At 40.6% G+C, this 21,650-nt stretch overlaps 1 protein-coding gene across 9 annotated transcripts in view; it reads left to right on the plus strand.

The window, feature by feature from the left end:
- mbnl3 (muscleblind-like splicing regulator 3) overlaps positions 1–21,650 on the plus strand; it is a 55,043-nt gene that overhangs the window by 23,535 nt on the left and 9,858 nt on the right. For 4 of the 9 annotated variants that reach the window (XM_036569143.1, XM_036569145.1, XM_036569142.1 and 1 more), the window contains exons 3-8: positions 5,130–5,294; positions 5,415–5,615; positions 7,671–7,910; positions 11,524–11,674; positions 15,235–15,342; positions 20,402–20,496. In XM_036569143.1, the coding sequence (XP_036425036.1) occupies positions 5,130–5,294; positions 5,415–5,615; positions 7,671–7,910; positions 11,524–11,674; positions 15,235–15,342; positions 20,402–20,496 (960 nt within the window). Of the gene's footprint in view, positions 1–5,129; positions 5,295–5,414; positions 5,616–7,670; positions 7,911–9,242; positions 9,291–11,523; positions 11,675–15,234; positions 15,343–20,401; positions 20,497–21,650 lie in introns of all 9 variants that reach the window. The other 5 variants (XM_036569149.1, XM_036569148.1, XM_036569146.1 and 2 more) reach the window with 3 other exon arrangements.

Consider the following 21,650-nt stretch of genomic DNA (forward strand, 5'->3'; position numbering starts at 1 on the left):
TAATGCAAGATGCATTAGAAAGTGCAACAACAAGTAAAATAAATTGAAATGTGACTGTAAAAACATCAACTAGAATAAAAAAGTAAACATCAAGAAGAAGAGCAGTTGTACCTAATGAGTATAACAAAATGTAAACAGCGAGCAAATTTAATGTAAACATCAAGTGAAATACATCTAACTATTACTTGATTTTAAGTTTTCCTTTTATCAAGAGACTGGCTAATAGAGCAGCTCACTTATTGTTGCTGTGCTGATATTATTATTCTTAGTACTATGAATTAACTAAGTTTTATATATTGTGAATTCATATCTTTATTATATGAATAGTGGAAAATATTGTAACATAAGTTCTCCCAGCTATATCAATCAGATTTCAACCTGTAAACTGTCTCCTTCTATTATAATGTCTATGACAAAAAGAAATCGCTGGTCGCGCTGATGAAAATTTGAATGACGACGGCACTGTGAGAGGAAGTGAGAGGAAACTACAGACGGCAGTTCAGTTTGGTTGATTAATGGTATAATAGTCAATAGATTAATCAGCTAAGCTGAATTTGAAGGGCCCATATCATATTAAACCAAATTTTCCCCACTTTTTTGAGATAAGGCTTTGAGGTAGAATGTAAATATTGTTAAAGTTTTAAAACGTCCCATTCATTCTCAAGTTCATACATTCCATGTAGGGAAACTAAGCTGCAAAACCAGCCCTATTTTAAAATTTTGAATCGTGATGAAAGTCAAGTGCATTTACATTTATCTGCCTGTTCAGTCTACAATACTTTAGCGCTGCCCATTAATTTATAAGGAGTGTTTCAGCCTGGTCTGCTTTTTGAATCAGGCTTAAATACAGGGCAGCCACTCAGAACAGTGTGCATTTACATGCATCAGTCCTAAATGCACTGTATCAAAAACAGCCGGATTAAAGGGCTCATATTCCATGTTTTCCTTGTGTTTTTTGACCCCGAAGTCCAATTCAAAGGTAACAAAGACAAACATTAATGTTTACATGACCAACCTCTCTTTATCTCTTAGAATTAAACAGGATGTTTTTGTTACTGTGACTTTGAGACTGATATATGTAAATGAGCTCTATTCTCTATTAATTGTCCTGTGTTGTACCTTATTGTGCCATAAAGCAGTGAGGACTGACTGTCTTTAAACTTCAGTGTGAATGGGTGGAGCTAAACAGCTAAAGGCTGATTTGGCATAAACAAATGGTTTTCATGAATTCAAAATGGCCTATTTTTGCAATTCTTTAACAATGTTTACATATTACAGCAAACTTTTGGATTTAAAAATAACAAATAAGGAAAATTTGGTTTTCCATGATATGGGCCCTTTAATTCTGAAAGATAAATAGAGGTTGGAAAATTGTCATGTTAAAATAAATTGCAACTGTTTCTTGTAGATAGAGCAAAATAAATTACAAGAAGAATACAGGAAAAATGCAAAAATACGGAAAATAGAGATAGAGATAATCATTAGTTAGTAACATGTTACTGAGTTTTATCTGTGAATTCTGGGATTCTGTGGTGTGAGACGCTGCTGCATTCATTTGTTGTGTCCATAGTACGTGTGTGTGTGTGTGTGTGTGTGTGTGTGTGTGTGTGTGTGTGTGTGTGGTTGTGAGTACGTGTGGGGGTAGCCCACCACGCTGCAGCAGGGACACAGAGACAGGCGTCTTCTCAGCCTCCTCCATCCATCACTCCCCACCTCCATTACCTGCAGCTAATCAGGGCTTGCAGCAAAGGCACCTCCATTCCCTCTTTCACTTCCAATCCTGCAGGAGCTGCATCCCTGTTACAGCCTGAGCAGAGGTTGCATGAGGACAAAGGGACAGAGACTTCTTAAATGGCCTCACGTAGCAGGCATTTAAACGTCTCATTCGTAAGGAAAGGCAGCGGGAGTGCTGAACGAACAGTTTGAACCGTCATGGCTGGAATGTTTAAAGGGGCATTTGAGTTAAGTTTGGGCTCGGCTCTCTGTGATAAACAGCTCAACTGATGCTGTAAACCCAACCAGCCAAAAGAAGTGCTAAAATTAATAAGATAAAGTCAGCGACATACAGAGCTCCAGAAAAGAGAATTAAAGTATTTGAAAGCGACTTAAAGATTTATTTCTTTTACACGGCTGCTGATGGGTCAAATCTCTTCGAGCTTAGAGGTGGGTGACAACCCAGAGACTGCTGTAGAGAACCGGGCTCTGATTGATCCGTCTCCTCCCTCCGTTCTCCTTAATTCGCAACATGAGAGAGAATCCTAACATGCACCCCAAATGACAATTTCATTACTTGTTGTTGAACAGAAATGTGCTGTGCAGTTGCTTTTTTTCAGGGAGATCCTCTTAAGCAGAAGCATAAAGCTCTTAATGAACTTAGACCTCATTTTTTTCAGTTTTGCATAATGTGGCCTTGCAGATTGTGACAGTGTGACAAATTGGCATGGAATGGGCAGCATGTGGATTTTTTGCTAAGCAGATCATTGCTTTGGGTTTTTATCTTCAGTAAAGTGTGCATGTGAGTGTGAATGTGTGAATGAGCAAGGGGGTCTGTGCTTGTTGATCTTCACAGGGTTAATAGAGTGCAATTTATTCTGAAGGGCTGATGAAGTTACCATGAGTTCACTGAATTTCTCCCATGACTAATCCAGCCTCTTTGTAATTCACATGCTCTTGTACTATAGGGCACATGAGGCTTGAAGGTTTGTGTTCCGTAACATTTTAAAAGCTGGGTGCATGGGAAGTCAGTCATTCTGGCAATCATGTAATGGGAAAACCCCATATGGGGGAGGTTGAGTGTGAAATAGTAACATGTGGTGCCATAATTTATCTATCAATGTTTCACAACACAGAGGTTGGCAAATAGCCAAACAAGGACTAAACACTGTAAAACAGTCACGGTATTGTAGATATCATATTAAGGCATATGCAGTGTGTTCTCGTAGTCACAAGAAATGCAATCTTTTCTGGTTACAATTTAAAACTGGGATGCAGTGAATTGGTAATAATTGGGGCTGCAAAAACTGATTCACATTATCAATAACATTGATAATAAGAAATCAGTTGTTATTGAATAGTTGCCTGATAAAGGTTGTGCTCCTCACTTACTTGATTTAACAGAGGGAAAAGACAGATGGTGGACACTGCAGTATGGGTTTATGCATAACTAAAAAACAAATATATAGAACATTTCGTTCTAACATCCTGTAAGAAGACACTTTTATAAATTTATAGATTTATAAAACTGAGCCCACCTATGATGGCAGTGTGACTGACATGAATGAAGATCTAGAAAAAACACATTTGCGACAGAAAATGACAAAGCTCATCATGGTTAAAACTTTAGTCAAGGGCTCCCGAGTGGCGCAACCGTCTAAGCGTTGGCCCTATCATCAGGAGATTGTGAGTTCGATCCCTGGTGATGCTACAGCCATCCGTAGCCGGGAGTCCAAGAGAGCACAGTTGGGTGGGTAGGATGGCCCCTCCTTCTCCCCCCATCACTCAGCGCGATGCTAGTCAGCGCAGGCGTCTGTTAGCTGACGTAACAGAACTGGCGGTTGGCGCGTTCCTCCGAGCGCGTTCAGCTGTCCAATGACTTTGCGTGAGCGGAAGTTCAAAAAGATGCGGTGGATGGCTTCACAGGTCTCGGAGGAAGCCTGTGTTAGCCTTCACCCTCCTAGCGTTGATAGTATCGTGTGATTGGGGTAATCCTAACTAGCGGGTAGAATTGGGGACGACTAAATTGGGGAGATAATTGGGCAAAAATCCCCCCCAAAAAAAAAAAATAAAACTGTAGTCAAAACTTACAAACCTTATTCGTTGCTAGTGCACTAATGCACACAGACTTGTGCTCATGCGTACGGATATGGATATTTTTGGAAAGTGTACTTTTTTTCTGTTTTCACCTCCCGCCCACATGAAAATGGTATCTTAGGTCCCTGAAAGTTAAGCTTTTGGAAAATGCTCTCTAGGTTAGAGATTCCTGTGTCACATGATGTTACAGACCGCAAAAATAATTCATGTTTCATTGCTTTATCATTAGAAGAGAACTATTTTGAATGGCAATGTGAAGTTCTTGTAGAATCAAACTGTCTCCTTAATATTACTTGGACTGCTATGTAAGACGTATTCATGCGTTGTTCCATTATTATTTCTACAGCTTTCACGCAGAGTAAAATGGTGCGTTTGAGGACAGTGCAGAAGATCTTTTGGCATTGTTGATCTTGATAAAAGTATGACTTAGAAGATAGGTATTTTAATTTTGTGCAAAAGAAGGAATAATCCTTGTATTTTTAATTTGTTGAAAGAAACATTGTTTACATGTAAGGTTTAGTTATTAACAGACTACTGGCCACACTTTTCCTAAATTAATAAAAGCCATAATGAACCAATTAATCACTTATGGAAATCATCGTTAGTTGTAGCCCTAGTAAGTAGAAGCTAAGAAGTTATAAGGTGTGTTTCAGAGTGGACTGCTTTTTGAATCATGAGTCAATCAGAACAGAGGACATTTACAAATGTCAGTCTCAAAGGCAACTGTTTATTTCTAAGGTATAAAGAGAGGTTGAAAACAGTCATGTAAAATTAAATCAACAACAGTATTTGATCAGTATTAGCATTTGAATGATTGAAAATACAACAGTGTAGTAATTATCCTATGTTTCGGTTTAGCAACAGTAAATTAAATCAAATTGTAAAAAGTAAAAGATGTGTTCAATAGCAAAGCTCCTGAACCTGTATAGTGTCATCTATTATTATCCATATTTGTACTTCAATATAATACATTTAAAATATCTATATTGGGGTCTAGAGGTGTTGATCCTTGATATTAGCCCAGCTCTTTTCATATCAATGCATGTTGAATTTCTAATTCTCCTGGGTGTTATTTATTTGTATTTTTTTGCAGTCCTTCCTAGTATTATGTTGGTGGCATTGAATCTTATACATCCAGGGAAGCCCAATTTAATTTCATCCTCTCAATCATATGAGCCTTATCTCTCTGTCACCCAGTCGCAGCTCCTTTTGAATCTGAAAGCCGAGAGCCAGCGCCATTCATCATTCAACCACTCGGCCCTCTCTGAACCCTCTCTCTTCTTCTTTCTCCCTCTCTCTTTTCTCCGCTCTCCTCCTAGGGCCGCTGCACGCGTGATAACTGCAAGTACCTTCACCCCCCACCACACCTGAAGACCCAGCTGGAGATCAACGGCCGCAACAACCTAATCCAGCAGAAGACCGCAGCCGCCATGCTGGCCCAGCAGATGCAGTTCATGCTGCCTGGAGCCCAGCTACAGCCCATAGTGAGTCCACCTTTTCACACCTAATGTCTTCTACCTTACAGTACAACTAATGTCTTAAAAGTAGCATCCCCTCTCCTTTCCCTCTCTTCTTTGCTTCTTCTTTCTGTTCGTCCACGTCAGACCTCGTTCCCAGTATCTCCCTCATTGGCTGCCAGCCAGAGCGTGGCGTTCAGTCCCTACATGGGTCACGTGAGCCCTGGCATCGGCCTCATGCCCGAGCTGCTGCCCAGCGCCCCCGTGCTGGTCCCGGGGAGCCCCACTGGCATCACCATGGGCAACGGAAACTCCACGCAGAAGCACATTCGCACAGACAAGCTTGAGGTACTGCTCTGGGCACTGATCTCTGTCTCATCAGTGTGTTGTGTAAGATCAGAGCCATGTGTCAGCATTACATAATAGTAAGAGATTGGCAGGTCATTGGTTGAAATAATGAAATAGTGACGGTGTATGGAAGCAGTTCAGTTGCATTGATTTTGTGGGTTATAATCGAATCGATTATAATGATACTCAGTAATGTGTGCCAGAAAAAAAATTCTGAGCCTATTTTCAACTGTAAATCCTAAAATAATAGCTTAGTGTATTTATTTTATTGTTTATATTCCACTACTATGCAAATCGTTCCTCCAGTCATATGTGTATAGTTAAAAAATTGTATTTTTAAAAATAGTTCTGAATCTTACACAGAGGTGGACAGATATAAAAATTTGTACTCACCGTTCAGACCAACAAGCCAATGAATCTTGTGGCCAGAATTATTGAAACGTTTTTATATCTGTGTATATATTGTATTTACAATTAACAAACATGCTTCAGTACCAACAAACAGTTGAACAAAGCTGTAGGTTTTTGCGATCAGTCCTCTATATCCACATTTTTTTTTCGTAATACCAGTCAAACCAAAGAATCGTCTTTTTCATGATACACTCAGCCAGACTGTCCCGCCTCCATCTTCATCAGACTTCATCAGTTGGCCTTATTACTCTGTTCTGTTGTTTGGGTTGTGGAAGGTTTTTAGTGCAGCGTTCATATTACAAGCCGTAACAGTGCTTCTGAATATTGTGTTTTCTAGTTGAGTTAATCCAAGTAAAAATGAACTTGTATTGTCAACTTGTTGTGGCAAAAGATGACATGCTCGACAGAATATCACATCCTTCTTAAAATCATACCATAGTCATAACGGCAGGCTATCAAGAAATGTTCAGTGTTCTAGAAAGAACTTGTCCCTTGTAGTCACATAAGTAAACGTTACAGTCTGATTTGACGCAGTTCCGTGTCCGACCAAATATACTTTGGATCTTGTGTGTGAAAAGTAGCTGGTATTTGTGAATGTGTCAAAATTCAATTAAAAATTCAATTTAAAGAGAAAAACACAGAAAATCTCCAAGGCTCTGCATTTTTAGCAGCCAAAATGTGAAATGTTGTGGCCATGGGCACCGAGCTGTAGGCAGTGTCATCCCTTGATCTTGTGAAACTAATCAAATCTAATCAAATCATTATGAAATGTGAGCTTTCATTATGCATTAAATTGTTTCCTGAAGAGCCATAACTGAACTGAATCACTACGATCTAAAGGATTTTTGAAATGTGAATCTTACGTAATTTAGATGTTGAGAAACAAAGTCATTCAGAGCATTTTAATGTGAAATAGTGCATTGCAAAGAAAATGACAGACTCTTTAAAATTTCCAATTTCTTTACAATTGATCAGTTCAAGTATAGCCATTTTGTTTGTTATTTAAAACAACCTGTGAACCTACATGTGTTTTCATATTTTTTGTATGCGGTGTTAATAATGGTAACTTAATTATGATAAATTTGAATAAAAATAGGGTTTATATTGATACTATTTTTGTGTTTCAATACCCTACAGGTGCTTCTCCACTGTGGAGATATTTTAAAAATAGCATTTTAGGCCAAAGCCATGTCTCAAAACTGCCGTAAAACAGTGTCCCAGACATGAGGCACTTGTAATCATTTCATATAATAACTTTGTGCAATATAACTTTTAGTGGCTTTAAACGCTTCAGATGTCTGGTTCCTATCACCACCACTGTGAGCAATTCTGAGTTGGTTTCTCTAGAATGGGGCACTTCACATCTAAATGATTTTGTTTACTAATGTAACAATTGAATTACATGGAAACAGGTGGAATTCCTATGTAGGGCTTATTATACAGTAACTACTGTGAATTATACACCGACTGCTATGAAGCTAGTATTTAAGGTATGTAGTTGTGAGAGGAGTAGAAGTCTGGATGGCTTCTTAGAGTTTAAGGGGTTAAGTATGTCAAATTGTGTTTGAAATACCATGAAATATGTGTTTAAAATACCATAAAATATGTGTTTGAAATACCTCACCTGCGTGATCCACTTCCCAGGTGTGCCGAGAGTTTCAGCGGGGAAACTGCACACGGGGCGAGAACGACTGCCGCTATGCCCACCCATTGGAGGCAGCCATGGTGGACGGCAGCGAGAATTCGGTCATCGTTTGCATGGACTACATCAAAGGTCGCTGCAGTCGTGACAAGTGCAAATACTTCCACCCGCCAGCGCACCTGCAGGCCAGGATCAAGGCAGCCCAGCACCAGGCCAGCCAGACCGCCGCTGCAGCAGCCATGGTGAGACGGAGACAGCATCACCTGCTGTACTTCACCTCTCAGACCTACAGGGTTTGGCATAAGCATCAAAATGGGAAAAAAATTATGCATCCATAGAAAATGTGGTATTTGAAACATCAGTTCTAGTATTATTTAAAACATCAGTTCTTTCATACCAAATGTCAAATTGAGTTGTCATTACTATCAATATGTGTATTGCACATTGTGAATACGAAGTCACAACCCGTTTCTTAATTCATTAGGTAATCATATGTGATTGCTTCAAGGAGCACAAACCTAATCAGTATGTGCATTAGCTAATTCAGTAATTACAGAGTGATATCTAACAGGCGAGAGCGATATATGAGCACTCTCGCTGGAAAGCTGTGTCTTCTTGGCAGTTCAAGAGGTGCTTTCCACATACTAATACAAAAATGAAAGTGCTTGTCAATAGTTTCTAATCAAAGACCAATTTATCCCTTGAGAACACGTCAAATTTCTCATAGCAGCTACAGTTAGATATTCTTTAGAAGCATCACATGAAGGTACACATATGTATTTATAACTCTGCTTTAACAGACCCTGTGTATGTGAGCATGAGGAGAGTGTTTAATAATTCAGAGACCCTGCAAGGCTGTATGTGAGAGAGAGAGAAAGAGAGAGGTAGGGATTGAGAAGGAATGGCTGGCCCTTTATCTTCGCAGTGATGTATAGAAACTTCTGGCTGTGTGATCAGTTATACACACCAACTCTGCAGTGCAGGTGCAGGCATAAAGGAGGGAAGAAGAGAGTGAAAGAAAGATAAAGCAGAGAAAAGGAAATGGTGCAACAATAGCTAACTGCCTCCCCCCTTCTGCATGCAGCTGTTTCGCTGCAGTGTGCTCTCTCTCGCATGACATGAGTGCTTGTTCTGTGTCCTCTGCAGCGCTTGCAGTGTTTCAGTATCGCAACAGCCAGTATTTTGCGTCTTTTTCACATTAGTCTTCTTTTATTTTTTTGAACAGGTTTGTTGAAATGTTGTGTCATGCTCCAACCTTTGCTTGCCGTAGTATCGTTTTGTCTGTATCCCATTTTGCTTTCATTTAGGCTATGCTATCTTTTCTCATACTGCCCATTGTGTCAGCCATTCATTGATCGACTGATGTTTGTGCCCTGTGTTGCCCCTAACGCCCTCTCTCTCTTTTTTTCATCCTGTTTCTACATTATTCACAAACATTTCATCACAGCTGACACCATCCCCACATTGGTTACAGTCTTGTGTGCCTTGTGTGTGTATGTGTGTGTTTTGTTTGTCTATCTTCATTGATTGGTTTGCTGTCGTCATGCGCTCACTGCCTGCTAACCCAGCCGCAGCCTACAGCACGTCCTCTGAAGCGCAACCTGCAGCCAGCCCCTGACCTGGTACTTTTGACCTCTCTCCCTTTTTTTTTTTATCTTTTTTTTTAACCTCATTTCCTATTGACTTTTTCCACTGCTAAACACTTGCTCATATATGCTCCATGCTCATTTAAGCATGACTTTCAATAGCATAATTATCCTTCAGAATGATATAACCAGCTTGGCTCAGCCTTATATACAGCAACTAGAGCCTCACAATTAAATATTTATGTTGCAGACTCGGCATGTGCACAGTTTCATAATTGCAAAAGGATTTAGTTTTGTTTTTTCTTTTACATCTCAATAAAACTCATCATGGAGCAGAAAGCTGTTTAGCATTAGGGCATTATGACATCCGGAAACACTAGTGAATGTAATAGACTTCTGTAGGCTTGGTAATGGTTAAATGAGTTACTGTGGTATATTTCTTGATTCATCTCATGCAAACCATTGCAGGACACCAGTATTTCCATATGTAAAAATAACACGTTGGGTGATGTGATATCCTACATTAATACCTCATTTATTGTACCAAACATAAATTAGGTTATTCTAGAAACACACCGGTTGAGCTTGAGCATGATAGATATCATACCTGTACAAAAAAGGCACCTACATGGAGCAGTGAATATTTTAGGACAACCTCATACTAGGCGTCGGCACGAGACCCGTTTTTTAAATCCTGCTCCCGCAATATTTTATCCCGCACCCGCGGAAACTCATCTGGCTTCCCCCTGCACCCTAAACGTTTTGTCCTGCTCCTGCCTGCAGTCACATATAGCTGGTTTCCATCTGCATTAGTCAGTATTGAAAATGACTGCCATATGTTAGATGTGCCTTTAGTTGGCTGTGTTTTCGTGTATTCGCCTTTATTAAGAGTACTTTCCACAGCTGTGGCGGCCTGACTGTCTGAAGGCTCTGCCTGGCTTCACAGCTATTTACAATGAGTTTATTAATTTTTGTTATTTTGCTGCTGTATGTAAGTGATTATAATTTTATTTAGGCTATTTATCTTGTACAGTCAGGCTAAGCCAGTGGTCTCCAACCCTGGTCCTGGAGAGCTACCTTCCTGCAGAGCCTAGTTCCAACCACAGTTTGCCACACTTGCTCAAGGTAATCAACCTCTTCTCAAGTCCCTGATTGGCTGATCAGATGTATTAGAGTTAAGTAACATCTTATTACACAGCTTATTGTGTATAGGTTGGAACTAAACTCTGCAGTAAGGTAGCTCTCCAGCACCAGAGTTGGAGACCACTGGGCTAAGCTAGGCGGCCACAGACACCATGGCTTTGGACGGTTTGTGGGACATTAGCAATTTCATTCTTTCCTTGCTCATTAATATTTAGTACGTTAATTACATTTATTAAAGAGAACAGTAGTCTACAAACACAACTTTGCTTTATAATATTCTTTTAATTGACAAAGTTAATGGCTCACATGCTATCACTGTGTTTGGTCTAATATCTGCTTCAATGTCAGGGCCCATCTCAAAATTACAGGAAGAAAATGTGATTATTATTATTATTATTTCTACTACTATTAGTTGTATCTCAGTGAGATGTCTACTAATAGTTCTGGTCACATCATCAGTGATGTTCCAGAAGGTCTCAGCAGATGTGCTTACAGAGATGACAGTAGTAGCTACACTTTTTCTTCCAGTAATTTTGAGACGGTTCCTAACTCTGAAGTCGATGCAGGAGCAAACACAGTGATAATGTGTGAGCTTAATTGTCAAATAAAGGGTGAAGCACATGTATCAAAAAACCCAGAATCCATTTAACAGTTTACCGCAGTTATTTTCCACACGGCTATGCAAACAAGAGGATTCTCTTGCCAGCACAGACCTAGACATATACGTTGTTTGCAGTATAATTGCACAGTGATTTATATGCCCATATGGTGCAGCCTGTTTATTACACAGCATGTATATTACAGCTTGTTTGATTGTTTGTTTGTCATGCTATAGTGCCATGCTGCTTGAGTATAATGTCTTTAGTATGCAGATTGCCATTGTGCAAATTAAATGAAGTAGCCACATAGTTCTATAATGAGCTAAACATAACACTGTCTTTGAACGTAATACACAGGGCACAGATGCCAGTAACAGCCGAGTAAGCATTAAATTATTCAGATGAGAGTATTTCACTTTTAATTATTGCTGAACTCATATTCTTGTCATAACCTGTTGATATCTCTCTCGCTCTCTCCCTCACGCTCTCTTTCCCTCGTTCCGTCTCCCCTTCTTCTCTCCCTTAAGGCCCTGCCTCCAGGGACCATGCAGCAGCTACCAAAGAGGCCCACCCTGGAGAAGAATAACGGGGCAGCAGCCGTCTTCAACCCCAGCATGTTCCATTACCAGCAGGCCCTGGCCAGCATGCAGCTGCAGCAGCCAGCCTTCATCCCTACAGGTGAGCCTCTGCAAGAGCGCTGTCATCTACTCAGCCTGGGGCAGACTCCATCCACATTCAATTCACTGCTTAACATTTTTTACACTGCATAGCTCAGCTGCAAGGGCAGCTTAAATTGGGAAAAAAAAATAGGCCTAGCTCTTCCTTTGCTTGTCCTCTTTCTCCCTTTTTGCTCATGCAGTCTCTATGTCTCTTGGTAGTCCACTCTGCGCACGTCATGCTAATTGGTCCCCTGTAACATGCACACTGAACCTTGCCATCTCTTGGTGCTCCATTGCATTACATACTTACAATCAGATACTACAATGCATCTGTTGACTATATAAACTAAAGCTGTCAAAGCTGAATACTCTCACTGACCCAGTGGTAAGTGAAGGTATTTCAAAAACAACTATTTCTCTACAAGTCTTAATTAGCATGTAAGTAAATATTAGTCTACAAGATATTTGTCTATATAAGTAGGATAATATTTTAATAGTGCTTTTTTCTATAATTAGACAAAAATGGTCCTTTTATTCTTAGTCCAGCAGAAAAAAAGGAGCCCTACAAGTGATCCATATTTCCAGCCCTCTCCTCATAGTTTTCTCTGGCCCTCAGCTGGAGTGACCCACGCTTTGCACCATCTCTGTGCTTTGTGTCTGTGTCTGCTGTCCAGCCTCCATGTTGTCAGTATGGCCCTTGGTGGCACACTAACCTTGTTGTTTTGTCTCGTCCTCATGTCGCTTCCTCCGTCCCGTACATTCCCTTCTTCCTCTTTTGCTTCTCCACCCCTCCTCTTCCTCCTCCTTGCCCTGGGCTCTGTGTGCATGGCGTGCCAGGCTCCGTCCTCTGCATGGCTGCATCTGGAGGTATTGGTAGGTTCCTCATGAGTCCCTCTGCTCCACAAGTTGTATTAGTGGAGTGCTGAAGCTCTATGCCAGGCAGGAGAGACAAAAAAGCTCTCATATCCCCCATATAAGAAGAAGGAACTTGGAACGAGTAATGGCATGCAAACCAAGGTTCAAGTGCGTTTGTTTAGCTGTCCAAATGAAATAAGGCAGAAGGTGGTAGGGTATGAATGAAAAACATTTATTATAAAATGGATACTTCTTATTCTAAATTCCAAACAAGCCACATTCAAAGGTATTGTGAAATATATGATATAAGCATACGTGACGGCACATATCAGTTGAGATTTGTACTAATGCACCAAGATAAAAGCAAAAGCTCAAAATTAAGTAAACCATTGTAGTTAGACTGTTATGTTATCTAGCTACCCTTTTCTTGGCTAAAGAATTGACTGTTTACAAACTTGATGTATGACACACCTCTCAGCTAGTCACAGCTATCCCTAAGCACTGCTTCCCCTGTCAAGCGAAAGAAAAACTCTGACGGAACTCCTCAGAACAAACTTGGAATGATCATAGCAGTGACCGTAAAGACCACCTAACATAAAGTAAATCCAACAAATCTTTCTCAACTTTAGTTGCAAAAATATTAACAAGCAGTCCTATGCTGGCTCTAAGATAAGCTAACCTTTATCTGGTTTGCAGATATCAAGATCAGTTAGCTAAGTGAATTAAGTTAGCTTTTCTTAACTTTGCTGCTGACAGTTAGCTTGATAAATCAGTCAGATTACAAACTATACAGTGCTCACATTTGTGTAAAGACAAACATTAATGTGCTCACAAACATAATTTCTATTGTTTCATTAAAGTTTAGTGAGAACCTCTTGTATAAAACGACGAGTGCTCCTCAGCACATATCATTGCTTCAGTGACTAGCTTCAGTGAAGTAGTGGGTACTGTATCACTTCATCCCATATATCGGTTGAAATTCTTTCTCAGGTATGAGTTTCATAATAACCGTCTAACAGTAAGCCACAAATAAGCACAGATAACACATTATGTAGGGTACAAACAGTGACAACCATGCTAACATTAGCATGTTTAGCTAAGTGTCTGAGTCATGGATGTTTCGGTCACATTTCAAATGAAAATGCCAGTCCCTCAGTCATCTCCCACTGTCTCATCCATTGCATCCGAAGTAGTCCACTTTTTTGAGGCAGCGTATGTAAAGAAATGGCTGGTTTTCTGGGGTTGGCCTTCGCCTAACTTGGACACCAGGTCGATTGTCGCGATTCTGTTTCCTCTTGTGCCGCCGGAGAACCTGTCTAACTCTCCGGTGGTTTGGCCAGCTGGTACTGAAGCGTGAATGACCATAGTATTTTCCAAATTCCGACAAAGGGACACACATATGAGAAATACCTTGAGAAATTTGACAAAGCTGAATTTGGCTACCTAATTGAGTTGCCCATTCCACCTTAAATGGAGCGGCAATTACATTCAGGTGCTCCATAACTTCTGCTCCATTTAAGGAGGAAAGAAGAATTTGAACATAAGCTGCTACATAAGAAGCCAACTTCTTTTTTAGACGGGAAACAAGATTTATCACCATTTTTGCTGTGCCAGAGCGGCTAATGTTACAAAGCAATATTAACATAGGTTTATCTATGCATTGTTCAATATATATATATATATATATATATATATATATATATATATATATATATATATATATATATACATATATATATATGTGTGTGTGTGTGTGTGTGTGTGTGTGTGTGTGTGTGTGTGTCTGTATGCACCGTGATAGATATATCGAAACCGCTGCTGTTTTAGCATTTAACGTTAGCTTATCCGAAGGGGCTCAAACCTGCCTGGGTTGATAAATGTGGACGTGGTTTCCAGCATCCGTATTTGCTTTAAATTAGCCTTTAAATTACCTTCACTTTATCAATTCCCCAAAAAAAATGTATGTCTCCAGTGAACACCCTGCAAAGCCAGATTATTTTTTAATAATAAAATGTTTTCAGATTGGTTCCTCTGTGTGTTTTGAAAATTTCTTTTGTGCTACTGAGCTTTTAGTCTGTTAGCGCAAGTGTTATGGACGCTAGCAGATAGCTGTACTGAAAGTTTGATGGACATAGCAGCAGTAACTAAGTGAGGCAGAATTTTACAAATGGTCAGTTGTTAATTGCAGTTGGTATATTTTGTCATATTATATTTTGTGGACGTTTTATAAAATTTTGCATTGTGCCTAACAATACCCCATAATCACTCTAACACACAGCCTCTTTTGGCTTATTGCTTTATTAACATATTTTAGTGTTTTTAAAAGCATTTTATTTTTTGCATTTTTATTACTTATTGGCATGTCTCTTTTAATCTATATGGGGGAAGGGGTATGAGTGAATGGTAGAGAGTTTTGAATAAAATAATGATTATTTCATTAACTGGCTATTTCAGCTAGACAGCAGAGCCCTAATCCTGTCCTGTCTGTCACATTATTTGTCACCCAGCTATCTGCTTGCTCTGCTTCTCCTCATTTCTCATTATTTTTGCTTCCTGCACAGTTTTTGAGTTTGTTCATGTATGTGTGCTTGAGTATGAAAGTGATGGCACAGTCTGGGTGCTAGCTAGGCTAAAGTTAGGCCTCATTCCTAATCCATTAAGACTCGTTCCTGTTTGTTTCTTTGTGCTTCTTTTCCTCCCTCACCCCCCTCAAATCTGTTGTAGGGCTTTTCAAACCCCCCGGCTCATTGGCAGAGGGCCGCTGGGAGAGGCGGGACTGGAGCAGCTGCAGGCCCCCCCACAGCCGCTACCTATCAGGGCCCGGACACACTGGTGAGGGTAGAGCTCAGGCCCCCCCACCCCCCTCCCACACACACACACACACACACACACCCCACGCACACCTTACCCATACGCTAATCATGTAGATATATCACCCTGCCACCACTTACTCACTGGCAGGACTGAATCGAGGTCCCCACCAACTAAATCAAACCCGCTCCACAGTTTTTTGTGCCCATAGATGCACTGTATCCCCCCATAGTGGCTCTGGGAGTGGAGTTCACTCTAAAGTCTAAATAACCCTAATATTCAATTAGCTGTGTAATGAGAAGTCAATTGCCCCCTCCAAAATAAGAATTAGATTTTAATCAGTGAGAGTGCCTGTATGTGTGTCTGTATGTGAGGGGAACTGTGTGTCTGCATTTTTGCATTTTGGAGCGTTTAGCATCTTTGATGCTGTTGCTGTTCATGTATCATGCTATATAAGTTTGCTGTCTGTTATTCGATAGTTACTCTTCACTTATATAAAAAAAAGTAGTTCGAACAAACTATTCTGAAAGTCACACGGGGTAAAGTAAAACTTTTGAAGACTTTTTGAAGCGTTGAATTTAGTCAGTGTTACTGTGTATGTTTTGAAATTAAGCAAATTAATTGCCATATTATTTACAAAGCTAGGTCTTTGCTGAACTGCACTGTATGTCTGTCCTACATTGCGTGCTGTTTTTTTTTCTGATTTTCTATTTTCTTTTTGCTTTCTCCAACACATGGTCCAGCTCCATCAAAATACAATTATCAGATGTGCCTGTCTGATTAGATTGTATGATTTTGATGACTTGTCATATTTTTAGTATAATTATAAGCACAGTTTTAGTTTAGATCACTTTTTCTTATTTAGTCTTGCTTTAAAATATATTAGTTGTTTCAAGTTGGTAACACTTTATAATAACAGTTATTTAAGGGCCATGTATGAACCTGGCTTTTTGTAAAAAGTGTTAGTAATAAAGAGTAACAAAAGTATTGAAGTTGAATAAAGGACTAATATACTGCCAAATGCAGTGTGAAGCACAGTAGATACTCCTCATGTCTTTACAGTTGTGTGAAGATCTTACACCAGTAAAGTCACATAGTGGTTGGTGTGGCATAGTGGGTACTGCTGCCCTCTATGTGGCAAGCTGGCGCCTGGGCCAGCACACCATGCTACACTAGTAAGAATCCTTGGGCAAGATGCCTAACGTTACATTCACATATCTGTTCTAAGGGTAAATGTAATGAGATCAGCCAGCAATACAAATACCTTGCTCATATGGAAGACTTCCTCTAGGAATTTTTGAGTGACTGGCCACTCTGCCGGTCATTCTGGCATTTTTAACTAGCCTTCTGTTTCATTTCTACTAACCACTAAAAGAAATTCGAAGGACAGTAGATGGATGCTGGATTGCACAGACATCCACTAGCAAAACACCTTTCACCACCAAGGATCTAGAAATACTCTAAATGAAGGGATGTGACGCTGACTCCAGTGGCAAGAGCTCAAAGGGCTTGTTGGCCTTTGAAATGACCTCCACCAGACAATGTGAAAGCCTCTGATTTTGACAGAGCACCCCCCTTATTTCTGTCAGTGAAACAAATAAATGAATGGTCTATCTGACACTTTCACAGGTCCACATAATGCCTAAGAGATGGAACTGGACATAACAGAGAATGTTGGGCAGCCTGCTCGTCAGTGAATGAAGCCAGTTCAGTACAGGGCAATAAGTTCTCAGCACAAGGGTGGTGGACTCCCACGCTTTCAGCTGCAGTAATCGCCACTAGACTGGTGGTCTTCGGTGCAATCCACTTGAGGGATGCTTGTATCAGTAGCTCAGAAGGAGTGGACAAATGCCTCAATGGACTTTTATATGAGTGCATAAGACTTTTTAGATGCCATTCGGCCTCAGTGGATGTTTTAATCATGATATGAGAAACAGCAGCCGTCTAAACCTTCACCTGTGGATGGGGAGCGGCCTTTATCCAGCCAGCTCTATGGAAGACATACCCCAGCAGGCTGAACACTGCATCAGGTAGCATTGATTATCTCTCACATGACACCTGAAATGGGAGGCCCTTCCTCAGCTGCCATGACAAGCACTTTAGCAGGGACTGCAGCAGTGGAGGTGCTAGCATACACCATTCTAGTGCCTGCTTAGCGATGGCACTGAGCAATTATTTCCCAGGTTAAACCCCTCAGAATGCCCCTACAGCTGATCTGGGGTCTGGTAGTCATAGAGCCTTGAGCCTGAGAGACTAATATTTGCCATAGTCTCAGGGAATATAGCCCAATGTCTGTCCAATGTCTGCTGTCTGCTCAGCTAGCAATGAAATCTTCTTCAAAATGTTCTTCATATTTTGTAACAGCCCAGAATTGCAGTGAACTGAATTAAACATGATGTTTTGAATCCAACAGCCAGTATGGGCAACTTACCGGAAAAAAATGTTAGCTCTTTTTGAAACCAACAGTACCAATTAGTTTTAGTGTTGAGCTACAGTAAGCCACTAGGGAAAGAAAGCCAAAGCCTCACAAGGCATAGTTAGACGTCACAGTCACAAGTAGAGCTAGAAAGATAGTGATAGTGCAGATCTTGAATGTCTGTTGTCTTTGATGTCTACTTGATTGTCTGCCTAAAATGCCAGGGCTGAGAACAAAGATTTCTGAGCCTGGTTCCAGACCACCAAGGCTTATCTGCTTGTGGAACATCAGCTTCTTGCTGCAATTCATGCCTTGTCAGGGCATAACTTGTGGCTTGTGGTTGGATCCTAACAGCTTTTGGCAGTGGACTGAGCCAAGGGTTGGAAGTTACCTCCATGATAAGTGAACTAGCAGGTAGCTTCACAGTCGTAGCCTCAGTAAAATCATTTCCTCAATATTCCAGTGGGGGTGGTTTATCTGTACGGGGAGCAGCTTCATTAAGGACAATGGTCTAGGAATCCAGTGATAGCTGCTCCCCTTGAACAGATGCACTAATCTAAGAACCAGTGAGAGGAGCCCAAGCTAGTGGTGAACAAAAGTAATTAAGCAGGTGAGTCATTGATCTTACATGACGTGGAGGTCAGGGTAGAATTCTGAAGCTCATACAGAGTTGCCAGGCTGTACGGAGCAATCCAACATGATCCACTAATTTGCTGTCAGAAAAAGAAGGAAAATCATCTCTGTGAGCAGGGTATTTATATTACTGGTTGTGACACACATCATAATGTTGTGACTTTAGTACTGTAAGATCTCAACCCATGCTCTACTGTGCTTTGCACTATAGTCATTAGTCTATGTATTAGTCATGTGGCCTTTATTTTTTCTCATCTCTTATACATAATTATTTGGTAGTCATATCCTAATCTTTTTGCACTCCTAAAATATACATTAAATAATTATCAGTAAATCTAAGCAAGTCTTTGGCTGTCTAGAAGACATTTCAATAGGTTTCTTTATCCATCTACCATAAAAGATACAATATATGGCCAAAAGTATGTGGACACCTCACCACCACATCTGTATGAGCTTGTTGGGCAGCCTATTCTAAAACCATGAGCATTAATATAGAGTTAGCCCTCTTGTACGTCTTTAACAGCCTTTCTACAAGATTTTGGAGTGTGTGGTTGAGAATTTTTGCAGATTTATTCAAAAGAGCATTTGTGAACTCAGGTACTGATATTGGACCAGAAGGCCTGGCTTGCAATTTATCGCAAAGATGTTCAGTGGGGCAAAGGTCAGGGCTCTGTGCAGGCCACTGGAGCTCCTCCACATCAAACTCACCAAACAGGGATACAATCATCCTGGAAAAGGAAAGGACCTTCCCCAAACTATTGCAAGAAAGTTGGAAGCATATTAATTGCCCAAAGTGTCTTTGTATGCTGTAGCATTAACGTCACCCTATGCTGGAGCTAAGGGCTTAGCCCAAACCTTGACAGAGAGCCCCAGACCATTATCCTTCCTCCACCAAACTTTTTACTATTGGCAAGATGCATTCCAGTAAGTAGTGTTCTCCTGGTATCCGCTAAACCCAAATAACGTCCATTAGACTGCCAGAAAGTGAAGCATGATTCATCACTCCTGAGAATACATTTCCACTACTCCAGAGTCAAGTGGCAGTCCAGCTCATGTTTGGCATTTCACATAGTGATCTTAGACTTGTGTGCAGCTGCTCAGCCATGGAAATGCATTTCATGACGCTCCTGACACACAGTTCTTGTGCTGATGTTGCTTACAGAGGCAGTTTGAAACTCTTCAGTGAGTGATGCAACAGAGGATAGCCAATTTTTATATGCCACATGCCTCAGCACTTGGTGACCCTGCTCTGTGAGTTTGCGTGGTCTGCCACTTTGTGGCTGAGCTGTTGTTGCTCCTAGATGCTTCCATTTCACAATAGTAACACTTACAGTTGACCAGGGGAGATCTAGCCAAGCAGAAAATTAACAAACTCACTTGTGGAAAAGGCATCCTATGACAGTGTCACATTCTCAATGAGCTCTTCAGTACGACTCATTCTAATGCCAGTGTTTGTCTATGAAGACTCCATGGCTATGTGCTTGATGTTATACACCTGTTAGCAATGGGTGTGATGGAAACACTTAAACTTAATAATTAGGAGGGATGTCCACATACTTTTGGCCATATAGTGTATTATGGAGCAAAATATACTAAAAGTGAAAGAATGAGAATGTTATGTTTCTAAGATAATAGCATTCTTCAGAAAAACAGTTGCAAGTTAGACTAAATTTATGAACGTCATAAACATCAGTTATCGATTTGGTTGGAGTGATATAACATTTACCATCTAAAATTATTTTTTTATTTTAAAAATTAAAAATTAACTTTTTTATACAACTGAGTCTTAGGTTTGTTGTGTATGTAGTTTACAGATGACTCAAGTGATCATTGTTATAAAGTGTTACCTTTAAGTTTTATTTGCATGTGTTTGTTCTTGGGTGAATACATCATCTTGGCAGAACATAAATGCTAGTTGCCATGACTGTTCCGCCTGTTCCTCTGGCATATTATGTCATGGTACTCATAACATTCCTCCTCCCCTCCACCTCCCCTTCTCCCTTGTTTCTTGTCTGACTCGCCTGAAAAAAGTTCCCATGATGCACGGTGCCACCACTTCCACTGTTTCGTCGGCTACGACCCCAGTCACCAATGTTCCTTTTGCCGAATCAGCTGCCTCCAATCAGGTTTGCCCCTTCATTTTGGCCTCTTCTCTTTTCAGCTGTAGGGCATCCAGCTCTGGTCCACAGACACTATGCTCAGTACCTTTTGAAAGATATCTTACAGAACACTTTAAAAGACTTATATTGCACTCGTATTTATTAGATAATGATCCTGATAACATTGGACAGAACAGCAGAGGGAAGACAATCTCCATTTATTTATTTGTCCTGTGTATATGCAGGCAAAGAGCTGTTGAGATCACTTTTACAAGGGAGCTCTGGCCCTAGGCAACCCACCTGAGCTAGCTGTTTGTACTAGTTAATCCCGTCTGAATTTGAACTCTCTGTGGACCAGAGAGGAGCCTCTGTGTAGCCCAGTGTCACCCTGTCTGTGTGTGTATTCACCTCTATTGTGTCTATTCAGATGTCTCCACTGTATGTTGGTCCTGTGCACAGCTACATGCTTTATGTAGTTAAAACATCATAGTATTCATAGTCATTCTTTCCCTTCCTTCTTAGTTTTTTAAAAGCAAACTTTGTCATTGTTCCAATGATTTTAGACATGGGCACTTTTTAGTTTCACTCTTTTTTGTTTAAGACACGTCCCATGAGAGTAGGCAAAAAAAAATGTTTCTTTTTTGCAGAGGCGCTCCCTCCGGCGAGGATTCAGGTTTGAGTCCCAGCTGTGCAATTTGCTGTCCATAGCGGGGTTATCCCTAAGGATGCAATCGGTTGTGTTCTCATTGAGAGGGAAACACTTGAGGGTTTTTCCTGCATCATTGTGGGGCCTGGCACCAGCCTAGCATGCTTCCACGCAGCTGCACTGCAGAACTGAACTCTCGACCATCTCCAAGTAAATTGGAGTGCTAGCTGTTGTGCTGCGTAGTCAGAAGTTCTAAAGAAGGGTCTCCCAAGAGGCACAACTGTCTAAATGTTGGCCCTATCATAGGAAGATTGTGTAGCCTTTCTGCGCGGGTAGGATGACCCTCTATCACTTAGTCCGAAGCTAGCCAGCATCTTTTAGCTGTCATAACAGAATTGGCAGTCAGTGTATTTCTCTAAGCCTGTTGTGATGTTGAGTGATGTTGTATTAGTGGCAGTTTGAAAAGTTGGGGTGACTGGCTTCACATGACTTAGAGGAAGCATACCTTCACCGTCTTAGCTTGGTAGCATCATGT

Source organism: Colossoma macropomum, unplaced genomic scaffold (assembly GCF_904425465.1).
Source record: "Colossoma macropomum unplaced genomic scaffold, Colossoma_macropomum, whole genome shotgun sequence".
NCBI classification, from domain to species: Eukaryota; Metazoa; Chordata; class Actinopteri; order Characiformes; family Serrasalmidae; genus Colossoma; species Colossoma macropomum.